Below are 18,906 nucleotides of genomic sequence, written 5' to 3' on the forward strand. Positions count from 1 at the left end.
AAAAATTAAAAATAAAATAAAAAAACACTGTTCTAGCAGTTATGGTGCCCCAACAGGGGGATCACAATACTCTTCTAGAGCAGGTCATTATAGACAGCAATACCCAATATATATTTACTTTTAAATCGCTGGGGGTGAGAGGGGTTAAAGAGCACACATTTTCCTACATTTGAAAGTTTTTGTAAAACTATCCTGGTATGGGACTTTTCCAATGCAGCATGATGCATGCTGTATTGTACTGCAAAAGAGCCTGGGGGCTCATAGGCTCCCATAGCTGTCAAGCACCAAAGACTTTGCAATGACTCAAGCTGTCATTGCACCCAGTGACCACATGGCAGGGAGCAGGTGGGTTTAAAGGAACCCCCTGACGCCAAATGTAGACAGTGGTCAGCAATGACCGCAGCATCTAAGGGTTAATCTGCCAGCACTGGAGTTTTCAGCGATGCCAGAGAAAACAGCAGGGGCCAGGCTGCTGATCAGGCAAGAACCTGTGCTCCCTGTACATGTACTGCAATGGTTGGAAGGGGTTAAGGGTTAAAAAAAAAAAAAAAGCACTCACTTATCCACATGCACATTCCAACCATAAACTGAAACAGGTTACTCAAAGTTGATTTTATTTCAAAAGCTTTGATAGCTTCAAAAATGTAATGGTGAATTTGCACATGTAAAATACCTTACAATACATTAGAATCCAAAAAGGTACCAAAAAGTACAGTAAAATTAACACTTCCAAATCTGGAAATGTATGACACAAACAATACTAAATAAAAAGGTGGAAGTTGACACTGGTTCCCTAGGATGAAGCCTTCTGTACAAAAGGAGCGAGAGTCCATACTTAACTCCAAAAGGCAGTTCCTAGATGCAGAGCTGCAGTTTAAGCAGGCCCCAAAAATCAGCTGTATTTAACCTAGTGACAAAATATATAAATAATCACTTATTCATACAAATACCAGCAAAACATCCAATTTTCAGTGTACATGCAATTCTGAATTAAACCCAAAATTAGAGGCATTTTGGCAATTAGTGTGCAATCACAGAACAAATACTTTAATACATTGTGAAGTACCCATAGTGAGACTACTATGATCAGTTCTATAATGCTTTTGGTATATTCTGTATGTCATAGCATTATTACCCATCATTCAAACTGACAGGCAGCATGATAAACAGCCCAACAGACATGCATACATGGCAGTCTGGTTCCTCTAAGCATCAGCTGACATGGCAAAAACTGGTACCAAGTGCTCAGATGAAGACTGGAAGCAGCCCCCCTTCCCCCCATAAAGGGGTTCTCTGAGATTTGTATACTGATAACCTATACTCCAAATTAAAGGTTTAGAAAAGTGTTTAGAATGCTGTATTTGAGCCTCAACCTCTTAAGACAACTACCTTAATATTGACTGCTACTGTAGAATGTATGGCCTCCGGAGAGCTTTTCAAAGGTTCAGCAAATATTGTTAGACTTTGTCTGGTCTATCAAGTCACTGTTTATTCAAATTATTGCATCAAAATAAGCCAAACTCCTCTTTAATAAGGCACGAAGAAGAGATTGGCTTCGTACTATGATAAGTAATTTATGCAAACAACGTGACACGATAGAGGCAAGACAAAGCAAGTCGCGCAATAGCTGATGAAACTTTCAAAAGTCCTCCGGAGCCCATACATTTTACAGTAATACAGTCGATAGTTAACGAAGTTTAAAAATGAATTGTGTTCGGATAGAGCTGAACCAGAGTTTGGCACCAAGGTTTTTACAGTAATAGAAAATTACATGAATTTGCGAAGTAATTATGGTACATTGAAGCTCCTGCCCTGTACAGTATCAAAGATTTATGTGAATAAGCTTCAGATGAAGCATCCGAAGTCAATTCACTCATCCCTAGGTATCAGTATCTGATCAGTGGTGTCTGACACCTGATGCCCACGTGGAACAGCTGTTGATGACACCAGTACTCACAGAAGCACCATAGCTTTCTCTGCTCACCAAGCACAGCACCATCCATTTGATAGCTGCAGCGCTTATTGCAGATTAGCCACATTCATTTCAGTTGGTCCAAGCTGTGCCTAGCCCATGTGACCAATTAACAGGTCACATAGCCTAAAGAAAGCTGCGAGAAGGCAGCTAAGCTAGCGCAACTGCTGATGTCTCACCAAGCTGATCAGCAGGGGTCCCAGGCGTCCATTCCCCATAGAACAGATACTGAACACTAAGTCTCAAACCCTTTTAAAGAGGTGGTGTCACCATAAAATGCAATACAATCTGCAGGCATTAGCAACTGACAGCATTCTGTGCAAGTGTGTATAGTGAGCCACTCACTGATAATCTCCCAAATGAACAATGGGAGGAGGGACTTAGAACTTGTACATTTAAGTTTCACCGACTATTCACAAACAATCTGCTCAGCTCTTCCTGCAGATTGCACTACGTTTTGTGGTGGCAGCTTCTCTAAGACCTGCCAGTCACCGATTCATTTAAAACTTCAGTTATGTCCACCTGGCAAATTTTGCAAAAGGCAAACTCCACTATGCTTCTCACTTTGAAGGCCATGACCTGCTACCATTTTAGCCCAATTCCAGTGGAGTCCACCCTGGTACCACTCCAAGAAAAAATGTCATTATGCTGGCCACAACTAAAATAGAATATTAAGTCCCAGACAACCCCCTTTAAAGTCATGCTGGAATTTGACCAATGCATACCTGAAGAAATTCAATATGGCTTGTAGTTATTTTGATGGCCACCACGTCTAGGAGCTTTGCCATAATTTGCACTGCCCTGACCTAATGGGAAACAACAAAGGCCTTAGAAAACAGATTCAGCATTGCTCAGTGTGTAGAGATTATGAGTTTGACAGTAACTAGTCAATCCAAAAGCACTTACTGTAATCATAACCTGGTCCATATCCATAATACCCATATCCAGAGTAGTCATAGTTTCCATAGCCACTATATCCCTGTTGGCCATAGCCATATCCCTGATTGCCATAACCTTGGTTCCAGTAATTGTTGTATCCTTGATTCCAACTCTGTCCTTGACCTAAGAATAGATATTTTTCAGCACATGCCATCCAAAACAGATTTATATTAAGGTAAAAAGTGGACCAGTCCAATTAACACTTTCCTGCCAGATTTACTGTCTTTGCATTTTTGTTTTTCACCCATCTGCCTTACCAGCACCATAACTTATTTTTCTGTTCAGTCAAGAGGACTTGTTTTTTGCAGAACAAATTTTAAATTTCTAATGGTGCCATTTAATATTGCATAGGATTAGTGGAAAGCTGGAGAAAAAAAAATTCAAATGGGGTGGAAAGGGAAAAAATACAATTCTGCTACAGTTTTATGGGTTTTGTTTTTACAGCATTTACTATGCAGTAAAGCAGGCTTCAAGTTTCTTTTTTTTGTATTAAAATGCAAGAAACTCAAAGTTATAATCAGAGCCATATTATGATTCTCAACTTTTTTTTATAGTTTTGTTTAGATATGCGGGGGCTCATTTGTTGCAGGACAACCTGTAGTTTACCATTTTGGCAGGTATGACTGATCACTTAAATTTTTTGGGAGGTAAAGTGATTAACTGCAAATCTGTAATTTGTATGTTACGCCATTCACTGTATGGGATAAGTATGTTTTTGTAGCGATGTCCATGTTATTTTTTTTAAAGTAATTTTTATTTTGGGGAAGGCAGAGATTTAAATTTTTTACATTTATTTTAATTGAAAACTACTGCCTTCTCTAAAAAAAATAAATAAAAAAAATAAATAAAAAAAAAAAAAAATCACACTGCAGCTGGGCCAAGGCATGTGAGGTACCATAACACTTGTAGGCAACTGCACCATGAAAGGCACTGCATCACGAGCCAGCAAGGATGAATCGTTCATCGGATAATCAGTGGTACATTTACATCGCCAGCTCACTGCCGACTAGAGTTTCTAGGAATGCTAGTTAGGGTACTTTCACACCTGCATTAGGTGCGGCTCCATCTGGTATCTGCAGACAGATCCCCACCTATAACGCAAACACTTGTATCCGTTTGCATTATTCTTTTTTTAAAAAGTCCAAGTCAAAACGGATCCGTCCTGACTCATTAAAAGTCAATGGGGGACAGATCAGTTTTCAATTGCACCATATTGTGTCAGTGAAAACTGATCAATCCCCATTGTAAGTCAGGACAGATCAGTTTGGCTCCGCACCGCCAGGCAGACACCAAAACGCTGAAAGCAGCGTTGGTGTCCGCATGCAGAGCGAAATGGAGCCAAACTGATGCATTCTGAACGTATCCTTATCCATTCAGAATGCATTGGGGCTGAATGGATCCGTTTTGAACCGTTTGAGATCAGTTTCAGGGATCTCAAACTGAATTCAAAACACCAGTGTGAAAGTAGCCTTAGTGACGAGCTTTTCAGTTCTTGGACCTCAAGACAGGATCCACCATTCATAATAAGTGATTATACAAGGAAAGAACAGCAGCTTTGGCAATGACCTCTACACAGGTCACAGCATGCCTAGAAAACTCCCATATGAGTCAAAAAGATGCTGGTGTCTATGGCCCATGTGGCTGTTGTAAAGCAATTTTCTTAATGCCCGCATGGTTAGGTGTCTGCACACAGTTTTGGAAGCTATAGGAGTGATTGTAAGACAGACGAGATATCTGTCCTTTATACTTTGTGCTTTTATGATCCACTCTGGATCTTTGCTTTCAGAACTGCATGCAATAACCTGAGGGTGTTGAAAAAGCGCAGTTGGGATGCAGTTACTGCATTGAAAACACATGACAAATTAAATCTAGCCAGCTGCAGTTAAACACTGATTAAATGATTTAGTTAGGTGCTAAATGCCATAACTGCTTTGTGAATGTGTTAGCCGGTGCACTAACTGCATCACAACTGCTGTGAGAAGCTCAGGCATGATGGCAGCAATCAAAAAAAGTTTAGCTATCTAGTTTTACAAGCATATATAGTTCCAGGCAGTGAATTTACCCCAATACAACATCTGACTTTAGAGTTCTCTATAACACATACCTTTTCCACCCCGTCCACCTCTACCACCAAAACCTCCTCGTCCACCATACTGTTGCTGATATACTTCTTTTGGTTGGGCAATCTTGATCTCACACTGAAATAAAAATGTTATGCCAGTGAACAGTCATACCTATCCAGCAAAAAAGTTACATAAGGAGGGTTGGTGGGGACCATGGCAAAATCATAAACAAGCGAATGCCATTTCAGCACAATTTTAATCATTGCATTGAAGTGTATAGCTTGATACACTGATTAGTCAGCACAAGCCATTAAGTTAAAGGGGTTGTTTCGTCTGACCGTTACCAAGGCAAGATGGCGCTGTCCCAACCTCCTGGCTGGGAAACAGTGCTGCAGCGCTCACCATTTCAGTAGCTTCCATTGCAGTGTTTGAGCATTACAAAAACCATAGTACAGCAAGCTATGCCGTTTCCAAGATGGGGCTCACGTGCACAAACAAATTTGTTCTGCATTTTTTGCAGGATGGATACAAACCCATTCATGCCAATGGCTGTGCGAAAAAAACAAAAACCACAACATATCCAATTCTTGTCCATTTTCTATAGCGGACCAGACATTCTGTTCCACAAAATGCAGAATCTGTTTTGCAGACTGCAAAAACAGCAATGTCTTGTGCATGATTCATAACTGAGAGGCAGCATAGCTTGCTGTGCTAAGCAGTTTCCATATGGGAGCTACTGAAACCGCAAGCGCCAGAGCCAGAGCCTTGCCTTAGTAATGGCGAGATGTGACAACCACTTTATGTAGCCCAAACCAGACACCTGCATTAGAAAACATTAAAGTCTGGAAAAAAAAAATTATAAAAAAAATTACCTTGCTACCACTGACGTTATGAAACTTCTTTTCCAATATCTTTTTTACAGGTTCTTCTTCTTTAAATGTAATGAAAACAAAGCCTCTTCTTTTATTAGTTTTTGGATCCATTGGAAGTTCAACTGATTCAATCTGAAATGTTTCAGAGCAGAATCAACCAGTTACAAAAGTATTTCACACAAACATTAGGGAAAAAAATTAATCCAAAATATAGCCAGTTTGTTAGAAATTTTGCAGCGTTAATTTTTTGGCATAAAGATATTTATTATCAGAGTCAGTAAATGATTTTTTTGTTTTACTAATGTGCAACAAAACACCCTCTTTAAAGGGATTCTTTCACCTGGATTTTGCCTAGAGTTGGACATGTGCCGTTAGCTCGCTGCTAGCACATCTGCAATACATTCCCATAACTCAGTGCTTTTATTTAGGCAAAAAAAAAAGTTATGTAAATGAGGCAAGTAAGGAGCCTAAAAGGCTGTTACCAATGTCTCTGGAGCCCAACCACGCCCACTGTGAAGGAGCCTAGCACCGCCCTGCATCCTCCGAGTCACATTGCTACCTGAGGTCACCAAGAGCGCTGAAATCTTGAACATGTGTGTATGCGGCACGTCAGTGCCGGCATAATGTTCCTTCCCTGTGCTGGCATCAGCCACAGGAAATGAACTGCGCATGCGTTAGAGCACTGTAATCTCGCAGCCAACTTTGTGACGTCCGGGAGCAAGGAGGAGATTCGGAGGATGTGGGCGGTACTGGGCTCCTTCAGTGGGCGTGGCTAGGCTCCAGAAACATTAGTAACAGCCCCTTGGATATGGAGATATTTTCTTGCAACTGTGTAATATATATGTGAACCCTTTGGAATGATATGGATTTCTGCACAAATTGATCATAAAAGGTGATCTGATCATCTAAGTCACAATAGAAAATCAGTCTGCTTAAACTAATAAATAATTAAATGTTACCATGTTTTTATTGAACACACCATGTAAACATTCACAGTGCAGGTGGAAAAAGTATGTGAACCCTTGGATTTAATAACTGGTTGAACCTCCTTTGGCATCAATAACTTCAACCAAACGTTTCCTGTAGTTGCAGATCAGACGTGCACAACGGTCAGGAGTAATTCTTGACCATTCCTCTTTACAGAACTGTTTCAGTTGCGCAATATTCTTAGGATGTCTGGTGTGAATTGCTTTCTTGAGGTCATGCCACAGCATCTCAATCGGGTTGAGGTCAAGACTGACTGGGCCACTCCAGAAGGCGTATTTTCTTCTGTTTAAGCCATTCTGTTGATTTACTTCTATGCTTTGGGTCGTTGTCCTGTTGCAACACCCATCTTCTGTTGAGCTTCAGCTGGTGGACAGATGGCCTTAAGTTCTCCTGCAAAATCTCTTTATAAACTTGGGAATTCATTTTTCCTTAGATGATAGCAATCTGTCCAGGCCCCGACGCAGCAAAGCAGCCCCAAACCATGATGCCCCCACCACCATACTTCAGTTGGGATGAGGTTTTGATGTTTGTGTGCTGTGCCTCTTTCTCCACACATAGTGTTGTGCGTTTCTTCCAAACAACTCCAATTTTGGGTTCATCTGTCCACAGAATATTTTGCCAGTACTGCTGTGGAACATTCAGGTGCTCTTGTGCAAACGTGCAGCAATGTTTTTTTTGGACAGCAGTGGCTTCCTCTGTGGTATGCTCCCATGAAATCCATTCTTGTTTAGTGTTTTACGTATCGTAGATTCGCTAACAGGGATGTTAGCATATGCCAGAGACTTTTGTAAGTCTTTAGCTGACACTCTAGGATTCTTCACCTCATTGAGCAGTCTGCGCTGTGCTCTTGCAGTATCTTTACAGAATGGCCACTTTTATGGAGTGTAGCAGCAGTGCTGAACTTTCTCCATTTATAGACAATTTGTCTTACCATGGACTGATGAACAGCAAGGCTTTGAGATATAACCCTTTCCAGCTTTTATGCAAGTCAACAATTCTTAACCGTAGGTCTTCTGAGAGCTCTTTTGTGCGAGGCATCATTCACATCAGGCAATGCTGCTTGTGAAAAAGCAAACCCAGAACTGGTGTGTGTTTTTTATAGGGCAGGGCAGCTGGAACCAACACCTTTAATCTCATTGATTGGATTTCAGTTGGCTGACACCTCACTCCAATTAGCTCTTGGAGATGTCATTAGTTTAGGGGTTCACATACTTTTTCCACCTGCTCTGTGAATGTTTACATGGTGTTCAATAAAAAACATGGTAACATTTAATTATTTGTGTTATTAGTTTAAGCAGACTGATTGTCTGTGGTTGTGACTTGGATGTAGATCAGATCACATTTCATGACCAATTTGTGCAGAAATCCATATTATTCCAAAGGGTTCACATACTTTTTCTTGCAACTGTACATGCCAGCACCCAGCAATCACATCTGCTCCCTCTAATACCACTTACATGTGGTGGGCATCATTGCCCACAGCATGTAAAGGGTTAAACATCCCAGAACTGCACTCCTGCTGGCCAAGCTCCCACTCTCCACTTAGACTGGGATGTTGTGAAAACGCAGCAGCCCAGCCGAAGACCCCTTAGTGACTGCTGTAAAAAAGGCGTATGGGTGGTCACTAAGGGGTTAAAATCTTTAACATTAAACTGCCAGGTTACTTATGCATTCCTATGTGAGGAAAATGAGCGAAAGAACACGAGTTGTAGGAAATAGATTTAGGATTTGGAATTGAGTAAAATGCAGACAGAACTTCTAGGAGACAATCCTGGTTACCAGATTTAATTTGTTGGCAATTTGCAAATCGCTTCATTTACCACCTTCCACACCTTGCCAATGTTAATTTTTGCAATGGGCCCAACTGCAAACTGAGCCAATCTACATGTGTTTTGTGAAAAAAATGACACATACCTCATTTGTGCCATTAGATTCTTTGGATACTTAAAAATATCGAAGGAAAAACAATTGATATTTCCCTCTCAATTTTGTCCGGTTACAAAAATACAGTAATGGTTTGAGAAATATTGTATGTTAATATTTTGAAACTGCATGCTACATGTGTAAATTTATCTACTGGCTAGGCTTCCAACAGACTAGAGTGCATTTTGGCAGCCCATTTTTGTATTGCCAAAACATTATAAACTTTCAAGGTGACTCAACCCCTTCCAGACAGTCGTATATGTACAGCAGAGGTCATCTCTTTAAAACGCCATAACTATTCTGTCCAATCGCAGCGGAGAGCGTCACAGCCAGGGAGAAGGAGACTCCCACTGAGAGACTCAATCTCCTCCTCATTGTTCCGATGCTAAATTTAACATACCAGGCAGCAGAATACAATGGGGGCCACAATGGGCGAATGGAAAAAAAAAATATAGTAAGTGCAGTTAGATGCGGGGCCTCGGAACTGAGCAACGGATGCTGACAGCACACAGTGCTGTCCGCATCTTTTGAGGCCCCACTGAAGTGAATGGGTCTGAACCAGAGCTGCAAAAACTGCAGCTCGGATGTGGACCCGAAAAACTGTTGTGTGCATGAGGCCTAATAGTGGTTAGGGTGGGGAAGAATTGCTGTGACGACAAGAAACTGTTAGTGGTCCGCTAATGAATTCCTCTGGGAGAAATTTGGACAAAGTTTTTTTTTTTGGGGGGGGGGGGGGGGGGGGGATTAGAGTACATGCTTTATATATTTACATGATGCTCCTGCACCCGCCCGATCAGCAGGTCGGACCCAGCAGTCACCGACAGCCGGGCCCACTGCTACATACGCCCTACTGAAAACACCGATGTCGGCATGTTAACTCCTTTTATACAGTGGTCAAAGCTGTCCGCGGCATGCAGAGGGCACGGGTGGCCTCCACTTCCCCATTGGGTCCCTGCATTGCAGAGTTGATCAGACCCCAGAAGTTTAGGTCCCAGAGTTGGACAAAAATAAGTTACTGTATTTCATTAAAAAAAATTGTTACGGACGTTTGTCTTTTTTCGACCGTATTAACCATGTAAAAAAAATTAAAAAATTTGTAATAAAAAAAAAAAAAAAAGAAAGACATTGCCGGTTCTAGAAAAATATTGCATGGTCCACCCCCTCAACTGAATGCCATAGAACAGAGAACATTTGTCACCTTACATCCAAAAAAATGCAACACCAAGCCATCAAAAAGGTGTATGCCTCCCCAAAATGTACCAGGTGTATCTCCCGGTGTCTTAAGTCATCCAGCAGCGCCCCTGGGATAGAGAAGCCTCGGTGTGCTCAATGCACTGCACGATCCATGCTGAGCAAGTCATGTGCCACATGGTCGCCGCAAAACCAAGAGCCGCACCATCCCCCCAGCCGGCTTCATAGAATCCATAAGACGTCACACTTCGCGCACGCGTCCAGACACCCAGCTGCGGCTGACTTTCCAGCAGAGGAATAAAGCCCACCATATGGAAAGGACCACAGGCCCCAGCTTGAGCCAGGACGAGGTCCTTGTTGGTCCCGCTGTCCAGCCTTAGCCCCTGCCGCAGGAGATACCGGTAACTTTTATTCTTCACCTCCCCTCAGGGAGGACTGTTAACCAACATAGGGGTAAGGGGTAGATTTAAACCGTCTCTGCTGCTACAGAGGTCAAGGGAAAATTAAGTAACCAAAGAGCCGTACACCTCAGAACGTTAAATAAAAAGTACACAGCCCTGTAAAAAGCTCCATACACAACTACAAAAAAGTTATAGGGGTTAGAATATGGTGATGAAAAAAAATTACCTTTGAAAAGGTTTATCATTTTCAGTATCAAAACGCAAGAAAAACTATATAAAAAAAAGGCATCACTGGATTTGTACTGACCTGTAGAATGAAAATATGGCAATTTAACTTGGAGTTTAATACCATATCCAATTACACAATACTAGCCTTCAGCACATCTATTGCTAAAGGAGCCCCCCCCCCCCCCCCTTAATAATGCTATGAAGAAAATGCACACCAAGCTATGCAACCAGCGTTAACCAAGAAGTCTGGAAGAAACTTAACGTGGCCACACCCATCACTCCAAAATTGAAGATTTCACAGTGTGATTGCTTTAGCTGACCAGTGACCACCTACCACAGTCAGGAACACATCTGCAATGTTTAAAGTTTGCCAGTCCATAACTTCCTTGAAAGATTGTTTGCCATTTGGGCATGCACAGTGGTTAGAACTGGTGCCTTGCAACACTGGGTTCCTGGGTTAGAATTAGTATCGGCCAAACCGATAATCGGTCGATCCCTATCGGCCGATATTAAGGATTTTGAACGTTATCGGTACGGGCATCTATTTTGCCGATATACCGATAACGTATTGGGAACACAGAACGCGCTGCTCTCAGCGCTCTGTGTTCCCTCCGCAGCACAGGGGAGAAGGAAGCAGTGTCTCCCCCCCCCTGTGCTGCTGCTGCCGCCAATGACAGAAGAGAAGACAAGAGGGGAAGGGCTGTGGCCGCTGCGCCACCAATGAAGATAGGCCTTTCATTCATTCATATACAGGAGGCGGGAGCTGGCTGCAGAAATCACATAGCCGGCTCCCGACCTCTATGAACGGCAGCTGCGGTCCGCGGTAGTTAACTCATCAGGTGCCGCGGATCGCAGCTACCGCTCATAGAGGTCGGGAGCAGGCTATGTGATTCTGCAGCCAGCTCCCACCTCCTGTATATGAATGAGAGACTTATCTTCATTGGTGGCGCAGTGTGCCCCCACAAGCCCCCCAGTATTAATCTTTCGTGGCGCAGTGCGCCCCCCACCCCAATCCTGGCCAATAGTAAACACATTGGTGGCGCAGTGCCCCCCCCCCCCCCCACCCAGTATTACTCATTGGTGGCAGTGGCCACAGGGTCCCCTCCTCCTCCGATCGGAGCCCCAGCTGTGTAAGCCTGGGGCTCCGATCGGTTACCATGGCAGCCAGGATGCTACTGAAGCCCTGGCTGCCATGTTCAGCTCCATGCTGCTGTGTGCACAAAGCACAGAGCAGCAGGGACAGTGTGAGCTCCTATTCACCCTTATAGAGATCTATCAGGGGGAATAGGACAAGGGTTCTAGTCCCTAAGTGGGCTAAAAGTTAGTAAAAAAAAACCACAAAAATATTATGTATAAATGAAAAAGATTTATAAAAAAAACACAACAATAAACATTAATTTTCAGCAGATTTGTGTAGGAATTTTTTTCTCCTCAAAACTGAAAATTCCCAGAATATCGGCATAAATTATCGGCTATCGGCCTGAAAGTTCACAAATTATCGGTATCGGCCCTAAAAAATCAATATCGGTCGATCCCTAGTTAGAATCAGACCAAAGACAACATATGAATGAAGTTTGCATGTATATGGTAATAGTGTATATTTTTACACATGGCTTTTCATCTTTTTGATTATATTGGTGTTAATCTTTTCTATAATGTGCAAGCACGACCACCATTGATTGCAGGGTGGTCTGTAACCAGGGAAACAAGCAGTGTATAATGGGAAAATGAATCGAGTTGGCAAAGGGAGCAATATGTATAATTAGTGGCTTTTATTAAAGGGTTTCTACCACCGAAAATACTGTTATGTAGCTGACTGATATAGCGATATTCTGATGTCAGCACTACATAACAGTGTGTTTCTAACATTTGTCCCTGCAGCAGTTTGTTAAAAAAGCACTATTATATGCTAATGAGCCTCTAGGTGCTATGTGGGTGTAAAATAAGCACCTAGAGGCTCCGTCCACTCACCCATTATGCCTCCCAGGTCCAGTGTTGTGCCCGCCCAGCTCCTCTTCGCATCGCTGCCGAAATCCCGTGCCTGCGCCGTTCACTTTTGTCTTCGGCGCAGTGAGTGAATGATGCAATCCTGGTGCCGGATTCATCACTGCGCCGGCTACGACAGTGAGGAAGCCGGCATCAGGAGAGCTGCCTTCACTCACTGCACCTAGAGGCTCATTAGCATATAATAAGTGGTTTAACAAAAACGGCTGCAGGGACTAACGTTAGAAACACACTGTTATGTAGTGCTGACATCAGCGCATCGCTATATCAGTCAGCTACATAACAGTATTTCTGGTGGTAGAAACCTTTTAACTATCTACATGATAAATGCAACTTCCTGAAATGAGAACACCTTTAACTGCTTATACAAACATTACAGGAAACATACCTCTCCAAACGTTACAAAGTATTCCCTTATTTTATCTTCTCCAGCTTCTGGATTCAACCCGCCAACAAATATTTTCTTTATTGGATCTTTCTTCATTGCCATTGCCTTTTTAGGGTCAATCAGCCTCCCATCCAATCTGTGTTCTTTCTGTTCCAGAACCTAAAAGTCAAGGTTTTGTAAAATGTTGAAGCGTTCCACTTATAAAAAACTGTTGGTAGACAACTTTATTGTTAATGTCCACATGGTGTGACTTTTCTACATGGCAAGTAAGAGCAAATATAAGCTTAAGCACAACTCTATACATTGTTTCTAGTGCAAAAAATGCTTGCCAATTGAGTTAATCCTACAAATGAAAAAACACTATTGCCAGCAATTTTGCATATACCTGAATAAGGGGATGCCCATGCAACAGCATTTCTAAGGGCTCTTTCACACCTGCGTTCTTGTCTTCCGGCATAGAGTTCCGTCGTCGGGGCTCTATGCTGGAAGAATCCTGATCAGTTTTATCCTAATGCATTCTGAATGGAGAGAAATCCGTTTAGGATGTCTTCAGTTCCGGACCGGAACGTTTTTTGGCCTGAGAAAATACCGCAGCATGCTGCGCTTTTTGCTCCGGCCAAAAATCCTGAACACTTGCCGCAAGGCCGGATCCGGAATTAATGCCCATTGAAAGGCATTGATCCGGCCTTAAGCTAAACGTTGTTTCGGCGCATTGCCGGATCCGACGTTTAGCTTTTTCTGAATGGTTACCATGGCTGCAAGGACGCTAAAGTCCTAGCAGCCATGGTTAAGTGTAGTGGGGAGTGGGGGAGCAGTATACTTACCGTCCGTGCGGCTCCCCGGGCGCTCCAGAGTGACGTCAGGGCGCCCCACGCGCATGGATGACATGATCACATGGATCACATCCATGCGCATGGGGCGCTCTGTCACTCTGGAGCGCCCTGGGAGCCGCACGGACTGCAAGTATACTGCTCCCCCGCTCCCCACTACTACTATGGCAACCAGGACTTTAAAAGCGTCCTGGCTGCCATAGTAACACTGAACGCATTTTGAAGACGGATCAGTCTTCAAATGCTTTCAGTTAACTTGCGTTTTTCCGGATCCGGTGGGCACCTCCGGCAAATGGAGTGCTCGACGGATCCGGACAACGCAAGTGTGAAAGAGGCCTTAAAGTAGCGGGAAATTTCAATCTGTTCAGTTTCAAATCTGCCAGCAGAATGTAAGCAGTATCAATGCTTTAATTCTGTGCATGGAGCAGTAAACTACACAAGCATAGGCTTAAAGGGAATCTGTCATCTGGTTTGAGCATATTAAGGTGTTACTACTGCCATGTACAATAAAATACCTTATTTCTTGCTGTAGTCTTCATTTTTTGTTTCATTAGCGATAAAATCCACTTTGCTATGGCTATGCAAATGTGTCCAAGGTCCCCAGAGGGGCGTTATCCTTCTCTGGAGCCCAGTAACTCCCCGTACAGTGCCCAGCCTACCTTTAGAGCCCAAGCACGCCTCTTCCAGCATAAGTAACTGCCCACACCTGAACTTTGCCGCCGCCCCCTCCGCTATGTAAAATCTTGCGCAGTACCGCTGACTGACTGCGCAATGTAGAAACTCCTGAGGGCAACAGCTTCAAATGTGTCACTGGGCATGCGCAGAGCCCAGTGACAAATTTAAAGCTATTACCCTCAGGAGCTTCTACATCACGCAGGAAGTCCGCAGTACTGCGCCTGTGTGAGATTTCACAGAGGGAGCCGTGGCAAAGAGTTCGGATGTGGGCAGTTACTTATGCTGGAAGAGGCGTGCTTGGGCTCTAAAGGAAGGTGGGCTGGGCACTGTACGGGGGAGTTACTGGGCTCCAGAGAAGGATAATAACGCACCTCTGGGGACCTTGGACACTCATTTGCATAACAAGAAATAAGGTATTTTATTGTACATGGCAGTAGTAACACCTTAATATGCTCAAACCAGGTGAGAGATTCCCTTAAATGCAATTAAGTCCTGAGAATCATACAACCCACTCAGGATCATAGACAAACCTTGTCAACACTTGGAGCATCTTTAAAAAGAATGAATCCAAAACCTCTAGATCTTCCTGTATTAGAGTCCATCTTGATTGTACAATCCGATACCTCCCCAAACTTTGAAAAATAATCTTTCAAGTCTTTCTTGCTCGTGTCCCAGCTGAGACCTCCAACAAACATTTTCCTATAAAAAAATAAAATACAAAACAGATTATGCTAAAACCACCACATGGATTCCATGCCGATCTTTTAGGCATGTAACACCAACACGGAAAAGTAATTTTAAGAAACAGCAAACTACGCTGTAGAAACCAGTGTCAGGCAGCTGCTGCCAAGGCCAATAAGATAATGGGTCGCATCAAAAGGGGCATAGATGCCGTTGATAACATAGTCCTAACACTTTACAAATCGCTAGCCAGACCACACATGGAGTACTGTGTACAGTTCTGGGCTCCTGTGAACAAGGCAGACATAGCAGGGCAACTAAAGTAATAACTGGAATGGGTAGACTACAGTACCCTGAACAGGTCGCAGTATATTTTTTCCAGAAGAATAAAAATACTCATTTGAGGAGTATGAAAATTGCAGTAATTCAAATCCCTAATAGATCAGCCTACACTTGCTCACATCTGCGTTGGAGGCTGCGTTTGGAGTCTGTTGCAGATTCTGTTGAAAGACCAGACAAAAGCCTCATATGCAGCTCTTTGGTAAAAATGAGTTGGGAGCCTAGAGGCAGTGAAGGGAAAACAGGCGATATTAGCAGCGGTTGGGGCAAGAAGCAGTACTTTATGTCCACAGGTGGCGCCAAAGCCAGAAGAATGCAGCAGGGTTGCATTGCAAGTTATCCCACTACCCCAATGCAGAAGCAAAGATTAGTGCTGTCCATCCACTGATCCTCAGCTTGTGCCCAGAAATCAGTTGGCCTCCTCCCAGGCTGCTCCCCATTCCCAAGGGCCTCTTTTTGCCCCTCGTAGCCTACAAAGTCAGGTACTCTGGTGCAGCATGAAGCAGCAGAGTGCCAAAATTGGAAAAACAGTCAGCCTCCATAAGAGTTCCTTACTTGCTGCCTACCCTAGACCTGCAAGTATGGAGCTTTGTTATTGGATGTTTTGTGCACAGCAGTATTGCTGTGCTTGCCTGTGCTATTCACAACAGCCTTGTTAAGTGAGAAAGAATCAGAGTTCCATTGCCTAGACATTAGGTGTATTTTACAATATCTGAAGACTACTCTGCCTTGGAGGGCTTCCTCTCGTCTGCTACTTTTATTTCATGGAGCTAGGAAGGGTTCTGCTGCCTCTTCTCAGACTATTGCTAGGTGGATCAGGCAGGGCATTTCCTTAGCTTACTCTAAGGGAGTAATTCTGCCCTCAGGGTTTGGGGCTCACTCTACAAGATCAGTCTCCACATCATGGGCAGAGCTTCAATTGAGCAGATGTGTAGGCACTATAGACTACAACTACCTTCTAATGAAGGCCTTTCCTTTGGCAGTAAGGTGCTGCAGGCTGTGGTCCTGCCCTAAATGGGATTCTTGTCTATTCTCATCTGTCATAGGCGAAATATTGGATTACACTTACCAATAGTTTTTCTTTGAGCCTATGAGAGCATCCGGTTAATTCCCACCACAAAAAAAAAAAAAAAGTTAGGTCTTAGTTCTTGAGAATGGACTGGATGATCCATCTTTTAAAAAAGGCAGTTCTGGTTCCTGTCTGGAGGAGGCAGTTTCTCCAGGGGTGCTGTCATGGGCTCAAAGAAAAACTATTACAGGAGTCTAAAATCATCCCTAGGAAGCTGCACCTCTGGCTTGGATGCAAATTGCACTTTTCTAGATTTATCTCCCATCCTAGCTTTTCTAGAACTTCCATCAACCAGGCAATCTGTCCCTGAAGAGCCTGATCTGACTGACACAAGAAAGTAGTCCAGGTAAGGTATAATGACTGACCCTTTCTCCTTCACGTGGGCCATCATTTCTGAAACAAATCTTAGTGAACACCCTTGGAGCCTGCGAAAGCCCAAAGGGTAAGGCCTGAAACTGAAGATTTAGAGCTTCCTTCCCCAATTGGACTGCTACCCTCAAACATCTGATGGCTGGGATGGATAAGGACATGGTAATATGCATCCCTCAGGTCCACTGTGGCCATAAAGCAGTCCGGGGAAAGATTGCTTACTGCTGACTCCATATGAAACCTTACACCAGATACTGGTTTAAGCATTTTAAGATTATGGGCCATTTTGTTTCTTGACTAGAAACAGGGGAACGCAAAACCCTAGTCACCTCCTGCTCTGGGACCTTTAACACTCTTCTCCATTAGGGAAAAAGACTTCTGCAATAGTTGGCTGTTTTGTGGGATCTGATGGGTAATTGCAACTACAAATCTCCCCTCTGGAAAGATTTGAAAGTTTAACCTTAGGCCTTCCCTTATTACCAAAGGTACCCATGTGCTGTCAGATCTCCTGCTACTGATGGGCGAAGAGACGACCTCTGACCAGGGGGGCCTGGTGTCATTGGGACTGCTTTTTTGAGGCATGTGGCCCGGAAGAAAAACTCATTTTCTTCTAGTGACAACACTAAACTGCTTTGCTCCCTCCTTTCCCTTAAATCCTTTATTAAATCTAGGACAGAAAGACCTCCTAGGTTGACTAGCGGAGGGAAAGCCTTTGTTGGAGGCCTTTTCTAGAGGTTATCAAGGACAGGGCCAGACAAAATTACCCTGACACGGGATAGCACAAAGCTTTGCTCCAGAGGAAGCATCCCCATTCCAGCCCTTAAACCAAATATAGCGTTAGATAAGGCCGAAGCCCTAGCAGAAAATCTTGAGTCTGCAGAGGCATCAGCCAAGAAACCTAGGGCATTGTTTATAATGGTGAAAGAGGTAAGCAACTGTTCCCTAAGGGTACCTCCTTTAATGTGGGCCTCTAACTCCCCCATTCACACCTTTAAGGACCTAGCAACAATAGCAGGTTTAAAAGCTGCTGCAGAGGCCTCCCAGTTCTTTAAACAAACCTCTGCCTTTCAGTCCATTGGGTCCTTAAGGGAACCCATATCTTCAAAGGAGAGTTGATGTGCCTTTACAGAAGTGTAAACAGTTATATCTACTTATTCTAGTTATGATCGTTTAGTCACTATTTTTGCATGGACTTTTGGGAATGAGACTTCAGATAAAGTTATGTTTTTGTAACCAATAGTCATTTAGAAGATACACACCACCTGTGGTGATAGAGGCTTCATTGTATTTCTCATCTGAACATAAAAGCCACAATGTGAGAAGTGTCAAGAGGTTCCTCTGAGTCTATTATAATTGGTTCATGTATCAAAGTTTGTCCCTCAGCTCTGAGATAAGGCTTCCAGATGTCAGGTGTGTGTAGTGTTAAAGATGTCAGAGTTAACTCTTAATGGTATGATTCTTATAGCTTATACAACAGTCCCACCTAGGTATGAGTAGGTAACACTACACCACTTGCTAAAGAGCATTCTGGGTAGTGTTATGATGTCACATTCCTTATCAATGTACACACCTATCCGATTTAAAAGTTCCAAACTAAGAAGATGTTAATCTGATAAGTTTAGTTAAGAAACCAGATAAAAAAATAAAATAAAAAAAAAGGGGAGATAATGCAGCATGTCCCCCCCTAGGTGATCCTGCCTATGACTGCCAGTACAAAATCAGGCCGGTCAACGATCACTTTGGGGCAAAATTTGTGCATGCTTATGTACCTGGAAGGGAGGTTGCGGTTGATGTGTCAGTATGTTCCCTCTAAGCAGGCGAGGTATGGCGTGAAGCTGTACAAACTTTGCGAGTGTACCTCAGGGTACACTTACAAGTTTCGTGTGTACAAGAGGCGAGATTCCCGTATTCAACCCCCAGAATGTCCCCCCACTGGGTGTTAGCGGGAAACTTGTGTGGGACCTTATGCACCCAC

General features: G+C 43.3%; 1 protein-coding gene across 2 annotated transcripts in view; it reads right to left on the reverse strand.

The window, feature by feature from the left end:
• Window positions 1-593: 593 nt before the first annotated feature.
• HNRNPAB (heterogeneous nuclear ribonucleoprotein A/B) overlaps window positions 594-18,906 on the reverse strand; it is a 28,179-nt gene continuing 9,866 nt past the window's right edge. For both annotated transcript variants that reach the window (XM_040404811.1, XM_040404802.1), the window contains exons 3-9: window positions 15,004-15,172; window positions 12,969-13,127; window positions 5,847-5,978; window positions 5,016-5,109; window positions 2,879-3,034; window positions 2,698-2,778; window positions 594-907 (exon numbers count right to left, since the gene is read on the reverse strand). In XM_040404811.1, the coding sequence (XP_040260745.1) occupies window positions 2,708-2,778; window positions 2,879-3,034; window positions 5,016-5,109; window positions 5,847-5,978; window positions 12,969-13,127; window positions 15,004-15,172 (781 nt within the window). In that variant the 3' untranslated portion in view covers window positions 594-907; window positions 2,698-2,707. The remainder of the gene's footprint in view (window positions 908-2,697; window positions 2,779-2,878; window positions 3,035-5,015; window positions 5,110-5,846; window positions 5,979-12,968; window positions 13,128-15,003; window positions 15,173-18,906) is intronic.

This window comes from Bufo bufo, chromosome 1, assembly GCF_905171765.1.
Source record: "Bufo bufo chromosome 1, aBufBuf1.1, whole genome shotgun sequence".
NCBI lineage: Eukaryota > Metazoa > Chordata > Amphibia > Anura > Bufonidae > Bufo > Bufo bufo.